General features: G+C 37.3%; 1 protein-coding gene and 1 pseudogene across 6 annotated transcripts in view; one reads left to right on the top strand and one right to left on the bottom strand.

The window, feature by feature from the left end:
- The window catches only part of LOC105049080 (cold-responsive protein kinase 1), a 32844-nt gene extending 19894 nt beyond the window's left edge, over window positions 1-12950 (top strand). For 2 of the 6 annotated variants that reach the window (XM_010928621.4, XM_073260778.1), the window contains one exon: window positions 12330-12950. In XM_010928621.4, the coding sequence (XP_010926923.1) occupies window positions 12330-12734 (405 nt within the window). In that variant the 3' untranslated portion in view covers window positions 12735-12950. The other 4 variants (XM_073260779.1, XM_010928626.4, XM_029265737.2 and 1 more) reach the window with 4 other exon arrangements.
- An 8087-nt stretch (window positions 12951-21037) lies between these two features.
- Window positions 21038-24767, bottom strand: LOC140859425 (uncharacterized; annotated as a pseudogene).
- Between the last annotated feature and the right edge of the window lie 2529 nt (window positions 24768-27296).

Below are 27296 nucleotides of genomic sequence, written 5' to 3'. Positions count from 1 at the left end.
CTATTTCTATTCCCAGGAATGTAGAGGAGGCACTATCTCATCCTGATTGACGACACGCAATGCAAGAGAAAATGTCTGTCTTAGAAAGCAGAGGCATTTGTTGGATGTCATTGGATTTTCTCCATCAAGTATCTGCCCGATGGCACCATTGAAAGGCTTAAGGCATAATTGATTGCAAAAGGATATTTTCAGACATATGGTATTGATTATTTTGAGATATTGTCTCTTATAGCACGTCTTAGCTCCATCCGAATTTTGATTTTTATTGCTGTCAACATGGATTGGCAACTATATCAATTTGATGTGAAAAATGTCTTCCTCTACGGCAATCTTGAAGAGGCGGTGTATATGGAGCAACCTTCGGGGCTTGTTGCTCAGGGGGAGAGCTCTAGAGTATGTTGCCTGAGGAAAGCAATATATGGGTTGAAGCAGAATCTGAGGATTTGGTTTCAGAAGTTTAGTCAGATTGTTTGTCAATTTGGCTTTATCAGAACTCATGTAGACCATTCGGTGTTCATTATACACACCTCTATTGGAGTGATCGTCTTAGTTGTCTATGTGAATAACATTATTATCTCAAGCAATGACCAAGCTGGCATGGAGGCAACTGAAAGGCACTTAAAGTAACATTTTGCTACTAAAGATTTGGGTCGGTTGAAATACTTTCTTGGAATAGAGGTGGCTCGAAATTGTCAAGGACTTGTACTTTCTTAGAGAAAGTTTGCTCTTAATCTATTATAAGAGATGGGCATGCTTGGTGCTCAACCAGCAAATATTTCTCTAGACCATGGTATTCCGTACCGGTCCGAACCGACTGGTACACCCCATATCGTACCGTATCAATGGAGAACCGGTATGGCTCAGGCCAATTTTTTGATAAATGGCATGAATTGGATCGTACCGATCGGTTTGGTACAGTACGGGCCCGAATTGTATGGTACGGCATGGTACAGCATCGGTACGGTATGGTACGACCTCAGTATAGTTTGGTTTTTTCATTTTTTTGGTCGTTGGGGTGGATTTTTTTTTGATTTTTTATTGTTGGTACACTGGCCGGCAATCAGCATGGGATGCAGTACCGATATTTAAAATCTTGCTTTAGACCAAATAGTAGCACTCCGAAAAGAGGATTCTGAAGAGCTATCAGACAAGACTGCATATAGGAGACTGGTTGGTAAGCTTATTTACTTAACAGTTATCCGATCTGATATTTTATTTACAGTTGGTATTGTCGGTCAGTTTATGGACAAGCCCAAGAAGTGCCATTGAGAGGCTGCATGTGGCATTCTTAGGTATATTAAGAAAGCTCTCGGACTAGGACTGTTTTACAAAAAGAATAACCATACTAATATAGTTGGTTATTCTGATGCTGATTATGTTGGTTCGAAGATAGACAGACAATCAACTTCTAGTTATTATACATTTGTTGGAGGAAATCTTGTGACTTGGAGGAGTAAGAAGCAAGATGTGATGGCTAGATCTAGTGCAGAAGCAGAGCATCAAGCTATGGCTCATACTGCTTGCAAGTTAATCTGGATGCATTCTTTGATAACGGAGTTTGGGTTTTAGCATGAAAATCCATTCCTATGTATTGTGATAATCAAGTAATTTTCATTGCTAATAATCCAGTATTTCATGAAAGGACAAAACACATAGAGATTGATTGTCACTTCATCAGAAATCAAGTCACAAACAAACATGTACTCCATACACTCATTCTGAAGATCAGGTGGTTGATATGTTCACTAAATCTTTGGGAGGTAGCAGGTTCTCTATGTTGCGTGGCAAGCTGGGAATATTGGATATCTATGCTCCCCAGCTTGAGGGGGAGTGTTAGAGAGCATATTTAACATGTGTCATTTAATATATGTTATTCCCTATTATTTCTTTATGTTTATAGTTCTTCCATTATTGTATTTTTTCTTATACAACTTCTCTTTTTTAGGGAAATCCTATTTCTATACACTCCTCCTATATATAAGAGTACAATCCCTAATTGTATTTTTTTTTATAAGACTTTCTCTCTTTAGGGAAATCTTATTTCGATACACTCCTTTATATAGGATTCAAAATCATGGAATAAGATAGATCGATTCTCTCTCATTTTCTGTTTCATATCATACCAAATATCATGGTTCGTCATATTGATCCGTATTACTGTGTACCTAGGTTTGATACATACTATATCAATACATGATACATCTATTGTCTCACCTCCAGTTGCGTACCCCATATCGATACAAGGGGTGTACCATACTGGGGATACCAATAAGTTACTAATACAATGCCTAGTACCAATGCAGGAAACCTTAACAAATATATTATGAAAAATATGATCATTAAAGAATCTACTAGAAAAGCAACATAAGAAAGTTGAAAAATCTTTACTCACAACATTACAACGCTAGATTAGATTTTCTTTGCAGTAAAGCTGAAGAAGTTATGATAGATTGATGGTCAAATGATGCATTTTGATAATAGAAATTGAATAGAATGCCAAATATAGCAGTTATTGAAACTTTGAAAGTTAAGTATATAGAGAGATTACATTTGCATAATAAAGTGTCGGAGGTATTATTGACTTAGTGATATTGTTTATAATATGGCCTTTAGATAGACAGTAGACCTACGCATCCAATAAGTTGGGTTTGCTTCAACTTAGGGCCTATTTGAGAAGGATAGGATTGGCCCAAATCCTATAGGATTTGACAATCCTAGAGATAAAAATTCTATTTTATATCCTAACTACTGTTTGGCTAGATTAATCATGGGATTAAAAACCTATTGGAAGCGGCTAATCCCATTGAAAAAAAATAATCACCTCCACGGGTCTTTTTTTTTTTCCAGAGATCGTCGGGCTCCCTCCTCGTCGAAACATCACCTTCTCTTCTCCTTTCCCATCATTCCTTCTATCACCCACCTCATGCGCACCCTCTCTATCCTCCCACTCCTCCGCCCTCTTGCTGCCTCCTCCCATGCCGCCCATATCTTACTATCCTAATCCTCACCGTCACCGCCGCCGTTGTCGCTGTCGCCACTGCCACCATACTCTCCTGTTGTACTTGCCTTTGGTGGCCTTTCTAGCGCCATCGCCGCTGCAGCAACTCCAGCCAATGCAATCCCCTGAAGGCCGATGATTCGACATCCTGTTTCAGACCTAAGAGGCCCTCCACTCTCTTCTATGCATGTTAGATCTCCTATAAACTTTGCTCATCAATTGTTTGATTTTATGCCAAAATGAAGATGGTAAACATTAACCTATGTCATTCCCCTTGGCTCCAAGACATTAACATGTGGCTCTCCTCACTCTCATCTAGCACTATTTTAGGTCAAGATGTTACTGTTTCTATTTCTCAAATTTCTAATACTGTTTTTCCCTTACCATAATTATTTGTCGCCCCAAAGGATGATTCCTATAATAAAGATTCTGATGGGGTTCACACTAGCAACTATAATTGTTTAATTTTTGACTTTTCTATGGGTGATTTGGTTTATGCTCACCATCTGATAGAAATAGATTTTTTTTTTAGGAGATTAGCTTTTTGCCATGGTTGTATAATTGCATCATCTATTCTACAACCCATCATAATCTACTGCTTAGTTGTCTTGCTAATCTTTTCTGAATTTCTATGGTATGCCTATAGATGCATTATACTACTGGCTGCAAGGTTCGCCATCTCGGTATCGATGGCTGTTTCGGTAGGATGGCTGTACGGTTTGGTACCATTCCATACCGTACTGAACCGACAGCAAACCGACGAAGGCACCAAACCCGAATCGGGAGAAGAAAAAGAGAGAAATAGAGAGAGAGGGAGGAAGAAAGAAAGGAGGGAGGGGAAGGAGGGGGCAGGGCCATCGGACGGCCTCCGGCTGGCCACTGTGGCAATCGGATGGCGCAGTCCATGCGTGCAGTGCTGCGGGCATAAAATAGGGGCGACGCCCCTGTTCATAATTTTTTTTAAAAAAATTGAAACTTAAGTGAAGCCGGCAAATAGTTTGCCGGCTTCATTGATTTTAATTTTTTTTAAAAATCTTTTAAACAGTGAAGCCGGCAAATGGTTTGCCGGCTTCACTGTTGATCTTTGTTTTTAAAAAAGGGGGTCTGCGAATTTGCCGGCTTCACTGTTGATCTTTGTTTTTAAAAAAGGGGGTCTGCGACTGCGATGCTGCTTGCACCGCTTCCACCACCCCCTCCCCTGGCCTCGGCGAAGTCCGCATCCGTGATCGCGATGCCGTTCGCTCCCATCTCCAATGATCTCCCCCATTCTCTCTTTCTTTCTCGCTCGTTTCAAAGCCCTATCGGGCGAACCGATGAGCCGCGGATGCTTTCGCGGTCCTCCGGTGGCCGCAGTGGGCCACCGCCGACCTCCAGCGGCTCCTGCCTCGCTTCCTCTCCTTCTCTCTCTCTCTCACTTTTTCTCTTTTTTCCTCTGCCGGTATACTGTTTGAACTGGCCAAACCGTGCCGGTTCCCCGCCGGTCCGGCTCGATATGGGTTGTACCGACCGGTCCGGCTCGATACGGGTTGTATCGGCCGGTCCGGCATGGTACGGCATTCCATGACTGATTTTATTCTTAGGCTCCTACACTTTAAAGATGTTTCGTTTGTCTTCTGCTTTGGGCTTCAAGTTGCCAAGAAATTCATGCTATTATCTCTTGAAGATAGTATATCCTTATTGTTGCTTTTATATTGGCCTATATGATAATTCAATTTTAATACGAACTAATGGGCAGAGACTCAACAAGAGCAATGGCTCTTTTACCTATGCTACATATCCAAACATATATCATGCAAACTACCATATAAAATACACATCCAAACATAGGGTAGGATCATTTACATGAGATTTTTTTTTCCAATAGGATTTTTTGTATAATCCTATAGGATTAAATCCTATATCATATCATCATTTTTATTCTAGGTTTAAAAATCCTAGATATCCAAGCAGGCCCTTAGCTGCAACCACGGTATCAAGGATCTAGACCTTGGCCTGAACCCGATCCAATTTGGCCTTGGGTCTTAATCATCTAAGCTTAAGCCCAGCATGATCCTTCTCATCTAGGCTTGGAAATGAATCAGTATGACCTGCCTTATCTAGGATATCAATCAATTAATCATGATTCACATGAGGGGAAGGGGAATAGGAGGTGGTGTTGGCATGGAAGGCAGCAATGATGAAATCACTAGGTGGTGATGGACATGGTGCCAATGCAAGAGGAGGGAATAGAGCATTAAGTGGTTGTCCCCATAGCATCAGTGGAGAGGAGGGGAAAGTTTGTGGTCTACCTTCTTGATGTTGGTCTTCACTATGCTGGAAGGGAGGCAGAAAGGAAGAGAAAAGGAAGAGGAGGTGGTGTGGAGACTTAGGAGCAGGACAGCTGTCAAGGGCTGCGATGGAGACAAAGTTCCCATGTACCCTTAGGGAAATACCTCTAACATGAAATTTAAATAGCTTTTTGTCATAAATTAGTAGAATTCAAATCTCAACTCGTGATGTAAAGAACCAAGAAATAGATTGAAAATGTCTAAAAAAGTACAAAACAATGAATCAAGAAACTTTTGTTATCATGAATTTAATCGTGATACAAGACATGGAGAAGAAAATCATGTTATGGATTAAAAGTATGATCTTTGCTTAAACTTAAATAGTTTTGAAGTGTAGAATTTTTGTTGGGAGTCAGGATAATGTAGGTTGCCAGTATTTGGCGGCTAAACTTTCATGTCACCAATTGGTAGCTTATCTTAATACTGGTTGTTAGGTCCAAAGAGGAGAAAAAGGGAACATGCTAGCAATGTATATGGATAATTAATTATGGAGAAGTATCTCAAGCACTGGTGGCCACTAACCAATGACCCTTTCAAACCTTGATGTGAGGAGAGAAGCTAAAGCCCTAGCAATCACCCATCACCACCTTGTCACCCATCACCACCTTGTCCTCTCCACTCAGTTTTGGCACCAATTGTATGGAGAGGGGAAGCTCAGGGCCTTTGAATAATGAAGAAGCCTGCCCTTCAAACTTTGGTAAGGGAGGAGAGAATGCTCGGGTTATCAGTGTACTATGATAGTAAACATAAAGTGGAGGAAATGCTCTACCCCAAGAGATAAGGCATGAATGGGAGAAGTGGAGAGAATGAGTTGTAATGTGCAGTTACCTCCCCTTTTCAATGCAGTTAGTTTATTTCTCGTAAAACCAATGAACTAAGTTAGGGGAAATCAGTTCAGCTGGTGTAATCAAGCAGTTCAATGGTTCAATCCACTAGGGGCTGGATCAACTAGTTGATAAGATGGATGGGTTGACTTGATTGACCTGCTAGGTCTTAAAATACTGGATCCTTCTATAAGAGGAGAGAAGGGAAGTGAAAAAGAGAAGTAAAATGGGGTATTTAGTGACTGGATGCTGCTGGCATTATAATTGGGCCCCAAATGCAGTCGCAAAATTGTTAAATATAAAACTCTCTTAGTCATTCCAATGCACATGCAATGTATATAACTACATTTTTAGTGCATAATTCCCTTCAAACACTTCACTTATGGCCCTTAATTTCCATTGATCCACCTTTCTCCCTCTATCCCCATATGAAGACTTTGAGCTAATGCACAAGTAGGTGACACTCTTAATGACATTCATCTTGCTTAGCCAACTTAGACAAGCTATGAGTCTTTGAAGATAGTGTTGCAAGTTGTCATTATGGCTATTAAATTTTTCTAGCTACATCATCTCCATCATTTCAATAGAAGTCAAAATTAGAGGAGGATGTTTGAAGAAGAAAATGGCATGGTGAACCATAAGGTAAAAAAAAAAAAAGGCCAAATGCACATCGACATTTTTCATTGGCATCTTTCAATTCTTTTCCAAACAAATGGGTAAGTAAAAACACAATATTGCATTAAAAAGATCACTTCTATAAAGAGAACCAAGCACAATAGCATGGAGTGTGACAAAGACTCCAACCTAAGATAAGACATTATATGACAAAAGGGCAAAAGAGGATAAGATAAATAATAATATACTGATAAATGTGATAACACTATATTAAAGGGACTCGGCCATTAGCTGCTTCCTCTCAGGTGCCAGTGAGATTATTTGACCCATTATGATGTTCACATAGATTACCTACCTCAACAAGGACAAATGAGAAGATGGGCATGTAAGCAAGCCAATCCTAGTTTCTTTTTACTACAATTGCTTGCTTATTTGAATGTTCCTTTCACCTTAAAGGCACTTAGTCAGCTCAATCCCTTGAGTTACTTAGCTAAAGGGCTGAATTGGCCTTCCTCAAGTTGGAATATGCTTCCATAAGGTGTGCATTCTTTTGTTTTATCACTTCAGGAAACACCTAAGCCCTTATGCCACTCTCTAGTGCAACGTGGGTGCCAAGAAAACTGTCCACTTTATCTTCCTAAGGTGGAGTTTTGTTGAGAGCTTGATTCTCTATCTCATCAATCCATCTACCCTTGAGCCAAAGACCGAGGATTCAAGTCCTAGCAAGACATCCCATGGGACACCGGGATAGGATACCATCCCATGTGTCGGGACATGACTGTCCCGCTAGCAACCCGATGTCCTGATCGAGATGTCTTGGGATACCTCCTGTCCCAAGTATCGAGACAGAGGCAGGACGGCAGCGTATCTCGTTCCATGGAAGAATCGGAACAGTCCTGTCTCATGAGATTTAAAACCTTACTAAAGACCATATGAAGTAATCACCCTTGAAATTGTCCAGACATAAGTCTAAGAAATGTCAAGTCAATGACTAATTCATTATAGGTTTAAACAACCTTGTCTCCTGTTGTGATTCTTAAGAGAAGACAAAGGACTAACCAACCTTGTCCATTCAAGACACATCCTACTTGAACTGGGGGTGGTGATGGGTTGCCTCAGATTGGGTTCAAGCGTGGTTGAAGCAGGTTTGGGTCAAGAAACTTCCAACCCATACCTAACGCATTTGTAATTAGTTTGGGAAATGTAGACCCATATGAACCATTTATTTTGCATAAACTTGGACCCACCAACTAATCCGTTTGAAAAATTTTCACTCATCAATTACATATATAGCTAAAAAATAAAGCAGAACATGGCATGCAAATATCCCAACAAAAAAATTATATCTAACTTGCAATTTATCATCATAAGCACAAAAAATAAAATTTAGAATACATCATCAAAAAACTAATTAACGATGGACTAATTAATATGCAACAACAAAAGTAGAGAGATCAACATGGTCCATGGCTTTGGGAGCTGGTTATTTCCCAGTGAGTTTGACTCAGGTTACCCACCACGTTCAGGAGTTAAACCTGAACCCAGACATTTATAAATAGGTTGGTTTAAGGTTGACCTATCTCTGAGTTGAAATGGCCAACACAAATCCATTTATTTCTAGTGGGTTCATGCAGGTCTGGCTCATGTTTTAACTTGAACTCATAGTTTGAAGTACTAGAAATGTCTACTAAGCAAAACCTCTTTTACTTTATGGAATGAGCTAAGTTTTTTTTGTTTTGTGCCTATAAAGCTTGGGGAAACAGGACTTTTGGCCATCTAAGAGTATAACCAAACAACGCCATCATTATTGATATTCATTCTCCTTTTAGAACAAACTGGCAGTCATTTCTAGCCACCTTTGTACTTTATTGGTGGTGCCCATGATAGACCACTCAACTCAAGATCATTTCAAGAGAACCAAGAGAAGATGCTCTCTGAGGTCAAATGTGCAAGTTATGGGATATTAATTGGATGACTTTAATCAATTTGAGATGATAAAGAAAAGTGAAATAAAATATGCAATGCAGCAGGGATGATCTTGGACGCGTGATAGAAGTGTTTGTGAGAAAGGGTAATATCTACGTAGGGGAGTGTGTGTGACAACATCAAATAAATGCTGCTCCTATGGCTTTTGTGAAGGCCTTAGAACAGTGATCTAGGCACGGGCAAAGCAATGCTTGAATAAGAAATTACCGGCTTGAGGATTTCTAGAAGAACGAAGCCAATATGTTTTATGCTTTGGAGTATGGGCTTCAATATCTCTGCCAAAAAGCAAAATGTTAATGGTTTAAGTCATCAGTTCTGACTAGAGTGTTCAATGTCGATGACAAACTATTTCTAGATGTTACTGATGTTTAGGAATAATGACCACTCAATGTTAATTATGTGATGTCTGCCAGCTCCTTACGAGCTTGGCATAACTTTAGCCTCCAATGTAGCATCTCACTGACCCTCCATGGGAGCATGACATTCTTTATTTCTTTTTATCTTCTTCAAGGTAGAGAATGAGCTCCACCATGATAAAATGAAATACACTTGCCTCATCATTCAAACAAAAAGCCATAACATCTAGGAACCTTCGAATATTAACATAAACAAAATTATAGGTCTTGAGGCAGACCCTTCTGTAGCTGTTAAATCTGTCATCCAATCTTTTCAGAGCCTCCAACCAAAACTAGATGAATTAAATGTATGGCGCTTTGGTCAAAGCTTGGTGCACCGGTATTTAGGGCACATCAGGTGCTTGAAATTGTAATTAGATGAATCCCTAAAAGGGTTGGGTTGAATTTTATAATTAATTGTTAGGCTTTCTTGCTTGGATGTAAAAGCATTAACTTATCTAGTAATTGTTGAGAAGTGATTCAGCAATAACCAACTGAATGGATGAATTTTGATTTTTTTTTTTTTTTTTTTGAAGGGTAGGTTCAATGAGTCTAAGGTTACAGAGAGGTAAGTGTTTTACTTTTAAGGAGTGGAATGAAGGTTTAGGCATTTTTAAAGGCTATCAAGGCTCTCATTAATTCCTTTTCTTATTAAGGAGTATAGGGCTCTTAGCCTCTTAGTAATACAGGCTGGAGATTGAGGGATTGAGGGACTTTAACTGGAAATTGAGGGACTTTAGCTGGAGATTGAGGGACATGGATGGGGTGTTAGGAAGAAACGGTGTTTCACTTTTCTTAGTTTGAGCGGGTAAAAGTGGGATATCATAGAAAGCTAATGATGTGTTTCTTGGAGGAGGAAAGGAACAAAAAATACTAGGCATTCCAAAAAAAACTTGTTCATCTTTTGGTGCTTCTAGAATCAGGTGTAGGGACAACTCTAAAACATGTTATAAATGGCATTGTTTTGGCAGCAGCTTTACTTTGACAAGTATTCAGGGAGATTCCAGTTGGGCTTGATTTTTCTTTTTAAAAAAAAAATCCCTAGGCAACTCTATTCTACATTCATTAACAAAGAAGTTTTAGTACTTGCCGTCGTTTCTTCTTTCAAATATAGCTCGGTTGGTATGTCCTTTTCGATTTCATATGGTAGAGATAGAAAAGTTTGGGAAACAATTCTCATTTCTAGTTCATATCCTGACTGAAAGAAGAAGAAAAGAAGAAGTTTAACAATCAATTAAGGCTGGAATTTTTGACATGTTCTCCTTTAATTTAACAATCATTTTGGGAAATTGCACTTGGAATTGTTTTTTTTATATTTAACTCCTAGGCGACTATATTCTACAATCATTAATGAAGAAGTTAATACAGCTAAGTTGGTATGTCCTTTTTGATTTCAGGTGGTAGAGATAGAGCTTAAGTTTGAGAAACAATTGCCATTTCTAGTTAATATGATGACTGTAATGTCTTTGTATGCAGTCTTTTATGTCTGTTTGCTAAGTGTGTGTTGGTCTCCTGTAGCAATTTGGTTTCAACAAGTGAACATCTACTGGGCATTTTGCTTCTTCCACTGCAGGTTTCTCGTTTTGTTTATTTTTACTTCTTATACAGCACACAGTATTTTTAATTAAATAATCGTCTTTCTCCTTTCCAAGTATGGCAAGGAAGGGTAGTCATGTTTCTGTTTATGTGGTAAAATCATAATCATCAAGTCTTGTTCTCATATTTAGGCTTAGGAAATAGATATATTTTTATACTTCTATAGTCAGGAAAAGCCATTTTGACTGTTCAATATATAAAGATATAATAAAAAGAGGCTGAGAAAGCAATATGCTTATTGTCAACTTTTTCTTGACTTCTTTTGTTTCATGCTATACTTTTTCACAAGTTCAAGTAGTTATCCGTTTCCTCAGTATTCATCAATGTGGTGTGTTCCTTTTTTAAGGTAAATTTTCCTTGGGATATATCTGGGGCATGTGGAAAAATAATAAAGGCTGTTAAGAAAATGTTCCTTTTGATCCAAAGTCAATTTAATACACAACATAGAGGAGAGCAATGTTATGCAGGTGACCTTCCTGCTCCACAGAAGTTAGGCAATGTTTTACAAAACTATAGGTGGCAGATTGACTGCTGGATGTTGCCTAGCACCTAGGCGTTAGGGTGGAACCTAGAGATCAAGAAGCCCAGAAACGGTGAAACTTAAAAAAATAAAATAAAAGGAGAAGCCTAAAATGATGCTTATAGTCTGATAAAAGAAGATAACATATAAGATGCAATAATTCAATGAGAGCTTTCAACTCACTGACATCCAAAACTAATTTATAATCAATTTCATCAACTAACACAAAATGCCAAGGCTGGTGACTAGGCGGCCCAACCTACACCAACAACCTAGGTATGCCAAGTTGACTTTCTTGCAAAACCATTTAGGTTCACAAACTTGGATCTTGTACTGGATGAAATAGGAAAATGTAGCACTAATCCACTAATAGTACGTTGATCAGCATACTTTTGCAATCCCTCCAAAAGGATGCTAACCTAGCATGATGTAATAAGTTCCATGCAGGTTCTGGGCAAATCTGTGAGTTGCTTAAAATGAGTAAGAAAAGTGGTATTGCTTTTCATGTACCTACAGTCATACATGATTTTATCAAATTGCAAGAGCAGTTTGAAACTTTGAATGCATGACATGGATCAGAAGAGGGGGGAAAAAGAAAAGAGAGGGAGCTCTTGCCATTAATTAATTCAGTTAGAAGTTTAGCTGGAGATGATGTGTTATATCCAGCCATACTGCTAAACTGGTTCACTAGTTCTAATCGGTTGGCCATTGATGGGATACAAGAGAGTTCATAGGTGGGAACAATGCTTTCGTGATCTCCTATTGTTGTCTATTATTCTGTTTCCTATTTAGTTCTTGTAAATGTAACCTTTCTGAAAGCATAAATAGCGTAGAAGAATCCTATATCAAGACCCCACAATTTGTCCCTGTATGCTGTGATTTCTTATTCATCACACTTACAAATGAGCTTTACCTACACAGTGGTCAACATTCACAAAACCAATAACTGATGATCTACTACATTTGATCAGTACATTGCACCATCACAAATTGCCAGTTACCAATATGGTTTTTCTTGCACGTTAGTGGCTGAGTCCTAAATTTGCGTAGATGGTTTACACTCTACAGTTCCCAGACATCACGCATGGGCTTCTCGTCTTGCAGACATGGGTGCTATACGAGCAAAATGAGTTGTGGAAGATTATAGATTCTTCTTTAACTGATGATTTAGACATAGAACAAGCCTGCAAGTTTTTAAAGGTCGGCCTCCTATGCACTCAAGATGCTGCAAAGCTTCGCCCCGCAATGTCCAATGTCCTCGAGATGCTGACCGGTGAGAAGGATATCGAATCAGAGAACATCACGAAGCCTGGTCTGGTCAGTGATTTAATGGAGCTCAAAGTTAGAGGTCGGAAGAGGGCCCATGAGACAGGTATATCCACCATGTCCTCTGCAGCTGGGACTTCACCCTCTTCATCAGAGAATATTACATGTCCATCCATAACCGTCACTGAAATATCTGAGCGAGACTGAACCTCAAGGAAGTATAACTGGTAGGAAAAGATGTTGCTGTCAAAGCTCATGACTCACGTAGATTCCATGCAACAATATTTTTTTAAAAAATTATTTTTTGCCTTATGTTTTCATCTTTATCTACAATTTATGTTATGTGTAGATATAAAAAGCCAAGGAACCATGTGGAAGTATAAATAAATAACAGGGCATTGTTTGATTTATTTGAGCAGAAAACTTTATTTGAGAAAACTGCTAATTGTTCCCAGTATTGTGGCCAGACATGGAATGATTTGATGTTCTTCATATGCATTTGCTATAAATCCTTAATTAGGGGATGATCAATAAACAAATTAATAATCTCAAACATATTGTTAAACTTAGGGGCATTTGGTTCGCAATCAGAATAAGAATGAGAATCGGAATGGTTAAATCTTACGAGGTATTTGGTTCATGATCGGAATCAGAATCGAAATTGGAATGAAAATTTGAATCCATAGAGAAGAGTAGAGATTGAATTCTATATAGATTGAGTTATTCTCATTCTACCTTGGAATCGGAATCAGAATGAGATTCCTTCCAATGAAACGGTTGGAATGGGAGTCATCTATTTCGATTTCGATTTCAGATCTCCATTTTTCATAATCAAATACCTCCTTAATAGATCTGAACATGCTTTCATACATACATGTGATACATCTCTTCATAAAAATGACTAATCTTGTTCTGTTCTATTTTATAGTCGTTTGATGTGTGCTGGAATAGCCTTGTCTTTCTTGCAGCCTAGGAAAAGAAGAGGAAATTAAACCTTAAGCTTCTCGTTCTGTTTTATACCTCTAGGAGGATTTATGCTTCAGTTCTTAATGAAAAAAAGGAACAAAAACAAGAAATAAAAAAGGGATTTATGGTTCCTCCTCTCCATCCCTTTCTTCTTTAATTATCCGTTTACTACTGCCAGAACAATAGAATAATGGGTTTATGGGTTGTTTATGATCCATAAAAAAATTGGGTCTAAATTTTAATCCTAACTCCCGTTGTGAGAGGGATGATATTTGTTGGGTCTCTATATTACAAGCGGAACATGACAGTTACTAATTCAATCCTATTTTTTCTAGCAAATAAAATTGGTGTTCGGCTAAGACAAAAAAGCTAAAATGTTGTTTCCACCATGATTATTTGTTCCCAGGGAATTTCCTCTCTACAGTTGATGAGAATTCACCCCATGGAATGAAAAAGGTGACATCTAAAAAAGTTGAATGAAGTCTGTTTGTGCTTCAGGGAGGGAGGGAGAAAATTCACAAAATCTCACTATTATCTCTTGAATCAAGAAAGAAGGAAAATCTTAGGAAGGCCATGATAGTATTTTGTGCTTCCGGCCTGGAAGCTTGGCCCCACTAAAAGTTTTCCCATCGTTACCTAATCACCTGTTTTCGTTGATGGTTGGATCTGTGACTGGAAGTAGAAAAGCTGAAAGCAATAGAATTTTCTGATCGATCTCACTGGCATGCTTCATGTGAAAAAAGGATTAGCTGATTCACTTAGCAGGCATCCTGTATATGAACTCAAGAGGCAAGAATGGAACAAAAGCATTCAAGCCAACTGCTTGAGATGTATGCTTTTTAGACATCAAGAACTATTCTCACTCCTATTTACTTTATTGTTACCTTCTGTTCTTTCCCTTGAGTACGTCGGATTAATAAATAGTGCTTTGTATGTGTGCAGCTTCAGCAGTAGCTCTGGAAAAAAAAAAAAATAAATAAAAATTTAAAAAAAAAAAAAATATATATATATATATATATATATATATATATATATATATATATATATCAAATGCACTGTTGCTGTTGTCTTTTTCCTACTATGGGTGTGCAGGTTGGTTCCCTCCAAATGCCTAAATGGCTAGTGGATCTAAGGGCTCTTTTTACTTTGATGTCTCTGGGTACTGAACCTCCAATAAGTACTACTTTTGCTGTCCCTTCCTACTTTGGCCAGGGTGATTCCTTTCTCTTGAGTGTGCCAACCTGGGCGGTACAGCTGCTGTTTGGTTCATTGTCCCCATTGTGTCAGCATTCCAGACTCCCTTGTTTTGGAGAAGGGCTTATGGCTTCATCCATTATCCACATGGCTAGCCTGTACTGACCTTTATTGGTCCATGGGTCAGATGGTCCTGCAAGGCTGCAACCCAAGGCTGCCTGCAAACCAAACCAACTTTAGAGGCATTGGTATCCAGCAAAATAGTTTATTGAATGACAGAAAGATCATGTGAAACAGTGTGGAATGGAGCCAGAGGTGGAAGCAGGAATATCTCTATCACACAGACAGGAGCCAACATCTCTCTCTCTCTCTCTCTCTCTCTCTCTCTCTAGGGGAGAGAAATGTAGAAGATGTCATATTCCATCAAGGTATTTGCTTATGGGCTGTTTGTTATTTCCTAAAGGATAAATCTTGTTTGTTAAACAGGTAAGTTAGCAAACAGTTCATGAAGCAATAATTGCACTACTAACACAAAATTAAATGATTCAGATGTTCAATTAGACCTGCTTTGCATGTACATAAGATCAAAATGGTTTGAGTCTACCATCTTAGAGGTGGATTATAGAGGTGCTTTCATAAGGTCATTTGCTAAGTATGTGAATTATTTAACAGTGAGTTCTTTATTAACCCATGACCATGCCTGTTTAGAAGCTCTAAAAATGATATAACAGCCTGGTAAAGATGGCATATTCAAAGTTACTGACTTTCAGAACAAACAACTATAAGCTTCCGCTGCCTCCATGACAAGAACTTTGAACTGGTCCCAGTGCAACTCTAGCATCATTGATCCCTTGTTTATGTCCTCTTTTTTAGCCAGTTCGAGAGGAATAAACGTTGTCCGATGCAACCTGCTTTACAACTAAGTCTTGGTGTACTTCTACGTACTGCACATGCTCTACAACCAAGAAATATTATTATCAAGCACTACACACCAAATTCACAAAGGCATGATTTTGAGCACAAACTTTTCTTCTGCTATGACAACCAAGCATCCAAGATGGTAATCCGAGCACGTTTTGTCCTTGGCTTTGTCTCAAGCATCTCTTCTCTTGTTAATGTAGCTTTATAATAAACCATAGTGGTCAGCATTGTTGTTAGTGATTTTTCTGTGAGTTAAGAATATTATATCCCATCTTTGTCTAATGGACTTCAAACTTCTTTTTGAGAGGTAATCGACTTCAAACTTGGGGTCAGACGTTTGTCCCGTTTGGTGTCCCAAACCATAATTCTTGTACTTGAAAGCCTCCTGGGTAATTGAACACAAAGGTTTTCATTTTCTTTAGTCGCACTTACCCAAAGTTTGTGTTTCTCCTTTTATGATTCATGTGCATCTCTTTCCACAGCCTTTCCAAGATACGTCCAGCAAGTTTGAACACCAATGGAAATTCTCAGTCTAGTCAACTCTGCGCATCCTCTTTGTTCTCCATGAACTTATTTATTACTGTTAAGATTTTTTTTTTTTTTTTTTTTTACTGCAAGTGTCTATTATTCTTATAGACTATGCTACCGGCTTTCTTCTTTAGAAATTTAAACTACTAGCATATCTACTTGTCCAACTAAATGCAAAATTTAGCAGCCCTTCATGAGCGAGCACATACGTGTGTATGTACATATACATACATGTTTGTGTATGCATATGTTTACATATTTGTGGGTGCATATATACGCATAAATACATACACATGTGCATGCATGCATGGGTGAATGAGGAGGGGGATAACAGTTATAATGGTCTGACTAGAATAATTTTGCAAGTTGCTCCGATCAGCAAATAATCAAAATATCCTCCATATATTACATTAGGTAGCTTTACATGCATGGCATATTTCTGTGACTTGTCCCATACTATCAATGCTCTAAAATGTGAAATAATTAATATAGAAATAATCCATGAAAAATATGCATTAATGGTATTAGACAAAGCTACCTAATCTTTTATATAGAGGGCGTTTCTATTATTTCTTGGTTGGAATAGTTTGTAAAGTTGTATGGTAGGACCGCTATAACTTTGATCATATATTTACATACACATATACACATGCATACATATGGAATTCATACATTCATATATACATATATTGCATATTAGTTCTTGAATAATTTTAGAGTTATGAACTAATATCTATCTCTTTCATATTTATCTAATGATCCTTGTAAAATTATCTATTTGCACAAGTCAATCTTTGTGCTAATTTTGATTGGCCAAATTCTAGTTAAACTCAACTAGCGTCACAGGAGGATAAAAATTCATTTGGCTAAACAGTGATTAAGCTCAAGTTCTACCAAAAAAACAAAAAAAAGGCTCAAGACCTTAACTTTTCTTACTCATTTTGCCCTCTTCCCTCTCTGCCTTCTTGTCGCTGGGGACTTGATCATTAGGGGCCCTACAGTGAAGGGGCACACGATAAGGGATCTGTTAAGTATGAGAATGAGGGACAAAAATATTCAAAAACTATGAAAGTATTATCATTGGAAGAATATAACCAGAATATTTTATTATCATTTAATTAACTTAGCCCGATGAACATGTAATCAATAAGTTATAAGAATATAAGATTTTAGGGATTAAAATATAGATATAGAAAAGTCAGGAATTCATATGCAAATATGAAAGATTTTGTGGGTTAACCTATAAAAACTATATATATATATATATATATGGTTGGGGTGGGGTGGTGGCATGGCGAGGGGAGAAGTGAATAAGGCTACAAATGGGTCGGGTCGACCTGTGACCCGACCCAATCCGACCCGCTTAGACTCAATCCAATCCATTTTAAAGAACTTATGGGGCCGGACCGGATTCTAAAATTGGATCCGTTCAATATTTCGAATCGGATCTGAATTTACTGAATTCAGATCCGACCCGATCCGATTCGAATTCAATATTGAATCCAATATATAAACTATAGAACAAATAAAGTGAGATTAGAATTCTAAATTCTCTTGCAGTATTGTTATTTTTCATACAGTTTTACTCAATTTGACTGTAAAATTTTGAAAAATTATTTATATATTAATAGCTAATATAAAGTAATATTTATTTTCTTTTGTCAGTTTGCATATGTTAGTTTATCATATGAGCAAGATCCAACCAGAATTTGCACTCAAGTCGAATCGAAGATTTTAAGATTGAGATCAGATTATATATGGATTCGATCCGACCCAAATGATCCAATAAAATAAACTTTTTAATTATGAATCCGATTCGATTTTTAATTAATTGGGTCTGGATCCAATATTAAAATTTGATCAAGAATTGAGTCGGATCAGGATCACTCATCATCCGGTCCGATCCGATCCACTTACACTTCAGAAAGTAAGTGGAGAAAGGAGTAAAAGAAAAAAAAAAAACATCATTTCTCTCAAAATTTAATTAACAAATATTCATATATAATATCTTTTTATTATAATTTATTATGACAAAAATCATAATAAATAAAATTTTATACTTGATTATAGATAATTATAAAAATATGAATATACATAATTATTTCTAATACAAATATATTATATATAATTATACAAAGAAAAATCTTAGAATTGCCCATGTCAAACCAACTGTACTTCTATCTATAAAACAAACAGCAAGACATGAAAAAGGTAAAATTTTCTTTCTCCGGCGCTCCTTCAAGAAACCACGTGGATGTCAGAATTCCTATGTGACGGCACTGCCCTCGGCATAAAAAGTGACACTTTTACGAGACTACCCTTGGCCGTTGTCCACGTTCGATTTTTTTACCATAACGCCGTCCAAGGAAGCCAGGACGGACAGAAACACACCGTACGTGGATGGGACACGAGGATGGCAGGACAGTAATTCAATAAGAGAATTAGGACCTAAAATACAGATGGCTCGAGGGTGCTTTCGTCCATCCACAGAGCAATGCCCATGCGGGAAACTAGGGGCAGAAATCATGCGTGGAGGTATAGGCCGTTTTAAATTTAAGGGGTATTTGATTGGAGGGAACAGACGCGTGGAATCAAATTAAGAATCATAATTTTTATTTTAATTATTTGGTTGAAAAAAAATTTATTTTAATTTTAATTTTAAAATAAAAATAATTTAATTTATTTAGAACTCAATTCTTTTTTTTTTCTTTGGATTTAAATTTTCATTCTAATTTCAGTTCCGCTTCCGATTTCGATTACGAACCAAACGCTTCGGAGGATTTGATCATTTCAATTTCAATTTCAAATCATTCTGATTTTTATTTTCATTTCGATTTACGAACCAAACACTCCCTTAGATTAAGATTCACCATCCGTCTTGGAATAATATAAAGACAACTTTGTCCTTTTAAAACTATTTAGAGGGTGTTTGGTTGGTAACCGAAATCAGAATGAAAATAAGAATCGGAATAGTTTGGAATCGAAATTAGAATAATTTGGAATCAAAATCGGAATCGGAATAGTCAAATCCTCCAAAGCATTTGGTTCGTGATCGAAATCGAAATTGGAATGAAAATTTGAATCCATAGAGAAGAGTACGGATTGAGTTCTATATAGATTGAGCCATTCCTATTCTCCTCTGGAATCGAAATTGAAATGGGACTCTTTCCAACCAAACGGTTAGAATGGGAGTCACCTATTTCGATTCTGATTTCAGACCCCCACTTCTTCCAACCAAACATCCCCTTATTTTTAGAGATTAATTTTTTTTTTTCTCCCTCCAAATCTCGTGATACACATGTTGAATAACAAGTATGTGTATAGTTATGTATATCGTCAAAAAAATATTTTCCACTTTTTTTTAATAAAAGGGAGAAAATCATTCCAGCTGCATCAAGTAAACGAAGATCATGAAGAATAGATCCACAAAATTAAGATGTAATATTATGAGGCATACAAGTTTTTAAGGAACACATCTTCGAGAAATTGGGCATTTTGAATTTTTTAAAAAAAAAAGTAATATAGGCTTGCTTAATTTAAATGGTTAAAAGACTTTTAGAAGTTGGTTGGTTATCATGTATTAGTAACACATGTTTATTTCTACCAAAAAAAAAAAAAAGTAACACATGTCTATAAAAAACTCAAAATAATTAGATTTTATAAGTCATGAAACCTGAAGAGTGAGTTGTTGTGAAAAATAGATTTTCCTTGTTTTCATAAAACTAATTCTACATACAAAACATCTAAACCGCCTCTTGTTGCTTGGAAAGATCATGTTGCTCTTTTCATTCCACATGTCTACAATATCGCAACTTTATTTGATAATATAGAAAAATAGGCCAAAGTAAATTGTATAGAAACAACGAAGGTGGAATCTTGCTACTAAATTGCTCCATATGGACATTGCCCCATTTCTACCTCTAGTTATGGCCAACATAACTCTTTATTTTTGGCTCTCCCATATATAGGTTGAGGACCACCATTTAATTTGGGAAAAGAAAAGATGGGCTAAATATTTCCATAAGTACATGATTGATGCTGTGGCATAAAATTTAGCCGTGGTAGGAAGTTATGAATGATCTCGAATCCTACATGACATGTTCTATGATTTTTAATTGTCACAGGAATTAGGCTTAAATTAAGCAAATTTGGCCAGTATTTCAAAGGTCCCATATGGACTTGACCACAAAACTGGTGCAACAATATGGGCCAAAAGGGTCCCATTTTAGGACCATAGCAAGACTTGATGAGCTGTTATGAGAATTGGGCAAGGGTTGTTGATGTCTTCCTTATTTACATCACATATAAAACCTATCGAGCAATACCTAAGCTCAACAAATTTTTTTTTGGATGACCCTGCAACTATCTAAAAAATCGGAAGCGCGGCGAGAAATAGTCCATGCTGAGTGCAACACCATAAATTGTTAATCAAGATTGACCCCAAATATGGTTGGCAATGCATCAAGGGCTGTTGATTAGGGCATCCCATCTGGCTACCACAGATAACTTCAATAATGATGAGAATTGAGGACATGATATTGTGAAAAATATGCAAGAAATGTTAGATAATTTTTAGGTAAAACCAAATATCATGCTATGTATGTGTCTTTTTTTTTTTTTTTGCTTCTGGTTAGACATCAAAATGGGCTGGGGTGAACAATACTGCATTTTGATTTGCCTTTGATAGGTTTATTCTCGCAGCCTAGCAGGCCTAAATCTTAGATCTTAGAGGGATGGTTCATAAATACCAGAATATATATATATATATAAAAAGAAGAAGCATTCACTCAATGATGGATGTATGTATGTATGTTATATTTGATCAGCACTTCAAGCAAATTAAACCATTCAATAAGCAGCATCATTTAGTCCCATATCTTATGGGCAAACATACCATAATTAAGCATCACAAAATGGCTCTCCTTTAGTTCATTGTCAACCAGTTAGTCAAGGTAAGCATCGTCACCGACCCATCCGAAGATTTCTCATAAAAGGTATCATGCCCTTTACTTGGGCCTGCATTACATAATATAGGATAGAGAGCTCTCAACCTCTAGGATAAAGCGACCAGACTACAACAGCCCAAATAATGATGAGAGGGGTAGTATGGGAAGGGAACAGAGAACTGCATACAAAGAAATTTTCCTTTTGAGAACATGAACAGAATGCCCTTGGATTATCCGTACAGAGACATGGCATCATGAGGATTATAGACAATGCCTTGGGGACAGGGCAGTGGGGTTTTTGAGCTCCGGGGGTTGGGGTGTTCTCATGGGCTTCTTTAGCTGCCCCAGCTGGAAATTCCTTTTGGAAGACAACAATGCTCTCTCTCTCTCTCTCTCTCTCTCTCTCTCTCTCTGGCTTCTTTAGCTGCCTTGAAAATTCCTCCAGGAGGACACCAATGCTCTCTCTCTCTCTCTCTATCTTTCTGAGTCCTCGGAAGGATAGAAAGCTGAGCCCCTGAGGCAGGCCGCTTTGGGGTCATCCTGGTTTTACTGCCAGCAACAAAAGCAAGGCAGAAAGGCAAAGCGTCTTGCCCACCCATGTGGTAGGCGGTGCAGTCACCACACGCACAGCCCCAAGTAGGGCCCATGGGAAGAGGACCCCACAGCTTGGAGTCTATCTACCTCCTTTTGGTGGGACAGAGCCACAATTTTACAGGGGCCTTGGACCACATTACATTGCATGTTTATAGGGTCCTACCACTGCATCAACCACATTCGAAGCCAGATGTGAGAGAAGAGAGGTTTGAGCTTTTGAAGGCAGTGCCACCAAGTACTCGACCACTCAAGGGACAGAAGGAGCTAGGAGTGGTACAGACTGCAGAGTCTAAAAGATTGATTACTCCTGCAAAATTTTTTTTTAAAAAAAAAGGTGAGATTATATATATTTGCAAAGTAACTGTCACAAAAAATAGAGGAAAAATTTCTTTGTTCTGAGCAATGGGTTTGTAATGGAATATATCTAAAAACATTCATTATGTAGTTAAAGTCCTAAACATTATTATTAAACTCAAAGTCTCTTTCTCCTCTCTCCCTCTCTCTCTATCTATCTCTCTGTGAGTCTGTGTCTGTGTTTTTGTGTGCAAGTGTGTGGGGGTCTGTGGATTGGAAATACTGAGGCTGCATGGCTGCATCATGATATTGAGGTGGTAATGGGAAAGGACGTTTCACCTCTTACTGTCATAATGATAAATACTGTAAAGAATAACATACTAAATGTGGGATATGTCTCTGAGTCACATACACACACACGCACGGACTCTCTTTCTCACACATACACACTGAAGAGAGAGACTCAAAGCATATATACGGCCATGTCCATGCATTATAGGAGAATGTTAGATGGCGTTCGATTACTTAATGGCTTAAAACCCTCTGACATGCTTGAAACATATATTAGAAGTTATTCAACTACCTAATAACTTGAGACAATAGAGAATGAAACCTAGGAGGACAGGTAGAGAGGGATCGACGTGTGCTGCATGTGACATAGAAAGGGTCCACGAAATGGCTAAGATTATATATATATCTTTCTTTTGCCTCTTTTAAGTCCTAAAAAAAATGGTCACAATGTACAGAGATTCCTGGCTATATACGTACGTAGACAAACATGAGGGTTATTTCTCCAGACTCAGTGAGGAGAAGGGGAAAGGGGGAGGGGGGGAGAGAGACTATGATGAAGAGAACCATGTTATCTGGTCAAAATATCTTTAAGTCCAAGTACAGCAAAAGAGAGACAAAGTGAATATATTTCGAAACAGAAGCTAAACATTTGTAACGCTGAAGATAATCAAAGCATTGTCTTTGATAAACATATAATCAAGGCATTCATTTACTGAGTACTTTGATCCACATATCAACAAAGAAAAAAAAAATGGAAAATTGCTGCTTTTCAGGAAAGGAAGCCCGGATATCACGTAGTAAAATTGTTAGTAGATATTGAATATTTTTCACAAAAGCATCTGAGAAGTCGCAACAAATGTGCGAGCATTTGCGTGTCCCAGAGAGATGGTGGTGCTGATACCTATACAGTGATGGAAGTGGTATTGATAACCCCACAGAAGTAGAGCTATTACATAATAAGTGTAGGTACGTGAGAGGGAAAGAGAGATCCCTCAAGTCCAATTCGTACATAGGAACTGACGCATCTGAACTCGGTGAGAACCCCTCCGGAGAAAGAATGGTTCAGAGATAATGATTCAAAGCTGTCAATGAACTCAGGAGCATCCAAACCTTCACTTCAAGTATCTTGTTACAAACCACTATCAACGATCGATGAAATGAATCATCATCGTCTAAGGAATAAAGCAATTAAGAGGTAATGGACACTCTTTTATATCCCTTGTTAAAACGACCCACCGAAAAAAAAAAGAAAGAAAACCAAAACAATATTGTGTATTTATAAAACAAGGAAACTTCTGCTCTATGATCTCACCAAAAGAAATCTTGGAAAGTTTTTGATTTGTAAAAGACTTACTCCTGATGAAAAGTGTTTCCATATTAAGAGAAGAAAAAAATACTAAAAAACTTTCATAAAACCATCAATATAGGGTTTTGATCCACCATCATGAGAAGAAAAAGATCTCCAACCTTTCCTTCTAGTCTACATGGGGAAGCATCCATAAAACCATCTTATAATGCATCTATAAAATGATATAAAATCTCAATGCAAAATTTCTATATAAACTTTTACCATGCAATGCTCGTAAACACTTCCATTTCTATATCATCCATGATTTATATAGTAACCAAATGTTTGGTATGTCAAGATAGGGAAACCAAAGATGTCACCATAAGGTAATCTTATTCCTAAAGGCTCTGAGATCTTCAATCCACAAAAATGGAAAGGAAAAAACAAAGGGAGAGATCACAGTAATCTTGAACCTTGAATTTCGAATCCTCCTGACAAGGATTGTGGTGAAATGAAGCCCTCGTAGCCCTACAAACAAAATGAAAACACCATTAGAACCAGATATAAAATAACCTACCAATTCATTCTCACCTCTTCTTTTCCCATACATCATTCATTAAAGGAAATTCACCAAAGAAATTACAGGTGAAGAAAGGAATAGATGGTTTTGGCTGGGGGTGGGGAAGGGAGGAGTGGGAGGCGAGATCGAGAGAAAGAGAGGGAGAGAGGGAAGGCATGCTTGGCTCCTTGCACGCCACCCACAGTAGCCAATCTCACAACAGATTGGTCTATACGTGTGGCATACAGGGAGCCAGGCACAACCCATTTCACCTGTTCCTTCTCACAAGAATCTCTTCTTCCCTCCACGGAGAGAAGAAAACCTACTATTTCTATAGAGAATAGAAGACAAATTAAGAACCCACTCCTCTTCCTTCTCCCCATCATCACCACTTCACCTCTCCTTAAGAAGGGAGAAAAAACCATTCCCTCTAGAGAGAGAGAGAGAGAGAGAGGAAGCCACTTTCTTTTCCTGCCACCATCACCTCCTACCGAGTGAGAGAGAGCCTGCGTCTCCTCCCCATCACCTCCTCCTCCTTCCATGGGAAGAAGACTTACTTCCTGTAAAACCCTCTACCACCTAATCTAGAGAGAGAGAGAGAGAGAGAGAGAGAGAGAGGAGGCGAGGGGCGGGGTTCCTAAGGGTGAGGTGATGGAGGATTTATAGGCCAGAAGAGAGGAGGATTTTCTTACTATGAAGTGGACAACTATTAAAATATTTCCAAAAGAGCCACTTTTTTTTAGCGTGTTATGCTCACCACCCACGCTCAGGAAAATCTCACCCCGTATCCCTCTAAACATGGCAAACCCTAGCTAGGGTTTAGCTGGTTCTCTCTGGACCTGGCTGTAAGCTTGGGTTTGGATAGAGATGGATGAGAGGGAGAGGCAGGTTGCAGGACCTCTCCCTCGGAGAGCAGAAAAGCCTGTTTGCTTTCCTCACTCCCCTCTGAGTGATTTTTTTTTTTTTTTCTCTTATTTCTTCTGAACGGGGGTTTGTCTGGAGCACTTGGATTAACTCAGATTCTTTTCGCCAACCTCTCCCACCAATCGGAAGTAAGATAATATTTTTATTTACCATGAGTTCCCAAAATCTTTTGTATTTTAGATAATTCCCCCTCGTGATTCTTATAACTTTTAAATTTTTTTCTTTTCATTGTAAAGAATGATGTTGTCAACGTAGTTGGGCAATACGTTGACTGATTGGACTAGTGGCACTTAACTGCATCTATTTCAATGCTTAAGCAATTTTTGGGCAATCGAAACTATCATATAGCCTCATGCAGAATTTATTATATATATAAATTTTATCATAATTTCTACCGTATAAATTTGTTATCATAGTTTATAGTGATTACATCAATCACTAATAGTGTAGTTCATTTCAGTATATATATTTAAAAATTTTGGAATTAATAGTGATCATGGCCCTACATTAAGCTTTTGAGTTTGAAAGGAAACATCAGTGCAAGGACGTTGTCACTAAGCAACTTTGATGCAATTACATCTCTTCAACATAATCCCCAGGCTTATTAATGATGAAAGAACAATATCTAGCAATTTATCAATTATTTTTCATCATAGCCCAAAATTTTTGGGGTTGCCTCTCTTCTAATGGTGGAATTTGTCAACATTTATTTGCTGATATAAATGCCAACCTACTTCTATTTGATATGATCGAGCAATTTACAATTACAATAAAAAAGTTTTTCGATTATTCCTTGTATTTAGCTTAAAGGGAATCGGGATAAGATGATTGGTAATGTGAGGAAGTAGGTATATCTTGCTCATTAAGTAAAGCATGGACATCCAATAAACACAACATGCATGAGAAAATATTCAGGATTATTAAATCTGTAGTTTTATCATTTAATTCCTTTTAAGAAAAGTATTGTATGGAGTTATTCAGTATTAAACAAGGATATGCATTCGAGATTCTTGACTTCAATTCTATATGCATCCCCATTCCTTCATTATAGGTATTTCCAAATAGTCTAGGGAAAATGATTGATTTAACTTGTGTTGGACTGGCAAGATATACGTTTTGAACAGATATATATATATATATATATATATATATATATATATATATATATATATATATATATATAGCATGCATTTATTCAAACTAATTGATTATAACAGGATTAGTCCAATATGGATTATCTTAAATATGGAGATTTAAAGAATCATAACTTCTGTGAACTTTATAATTATCTTTGTTTGTTATAAATGATTATTCTTCTCATGGTAAATCATGAAGGCGAAGGGTATTAATAGGATTGTGCACACTAAATTTTATAAATTATGAATTTTTATTAATGAATCCATAGTATAATTCAAAATGCTATTTGATTGCACACATGATTAGAGATGAAAATAATTTGGCCTTCATATAACTACAGCATGAATCCAAGGAGATTTTCATTTCTTAAAACATAATTGCTTAATAATTGATATTTAGCATGGCTTAAATGATCTACTTCTTATACAACACATCCCTACAAAAATATGCTTATATAAAATAAGTTATAAAATGATAAACAACAATTATATTTCTTCAATAGTAGAGTACTTTTCTATCATGTAATTTTAGAGGGAAGCAAGACAATTCAGATATACACTTGATTTGTCTAGATGTAAACAACTGAACACATACATATAGACTAGTAGCCAATTTAAAATTCAAATTGTTGTAAAATATAGTTTGTCACAAAAAAGCTAGTTCGCTAAAGTAAAATACGAGTATCACTTTAGTCGAGTTATCCTGCAATGAACATCTCCTACATATTCATACAATGATGAATCAACAAAGGTCCTTAGTACATATGAATATTAAGTTTTATACAAACTCAGTAACCATGCATGGTGACCTTATATTATACCTTTCCACAAATTTGTACCTTGCTATCATATTACTGTTATATTTTGGGTATCACCTTGCTATGTGACCAAAGATAGCTTCTTCAAAAGCTGTTAGTACATGATATAGATTCTAGTGCAATCTCAAATAGATTTCTTAAGGATAGTAATCTCCTCGATATTTTATAAATTTTTATAAATATATACCCAAATTCATAATAGATTCACTCCCTTGTGTCTCATGATTTTCTCAAAAGTATTATGATACAGAATCTCCCGAATATCTTTTGGAATTTCATAACTATACTTTTTAATTTAGTAAGATTTACT

Source organism: Elaeis guineensis, chromosome 7 (genome assembly GCF_000442705.2).
Source record: "Elaeis guineensis isolate ETL-2024a chromosome 7, EG11, whole genome shotgun sequence".
Classification (NCBI taxonomy): Eukaryota; Viridiplantae; Streptophyta; class Magnoliopsida; order Arecales; family Arecaceae; genus Elaeis; species Elaeis guineensis.
Note: the sequence above shows the minus strand (reverse complement) of the source record. Positions and strands in the feature narration are given on the sequence as shown.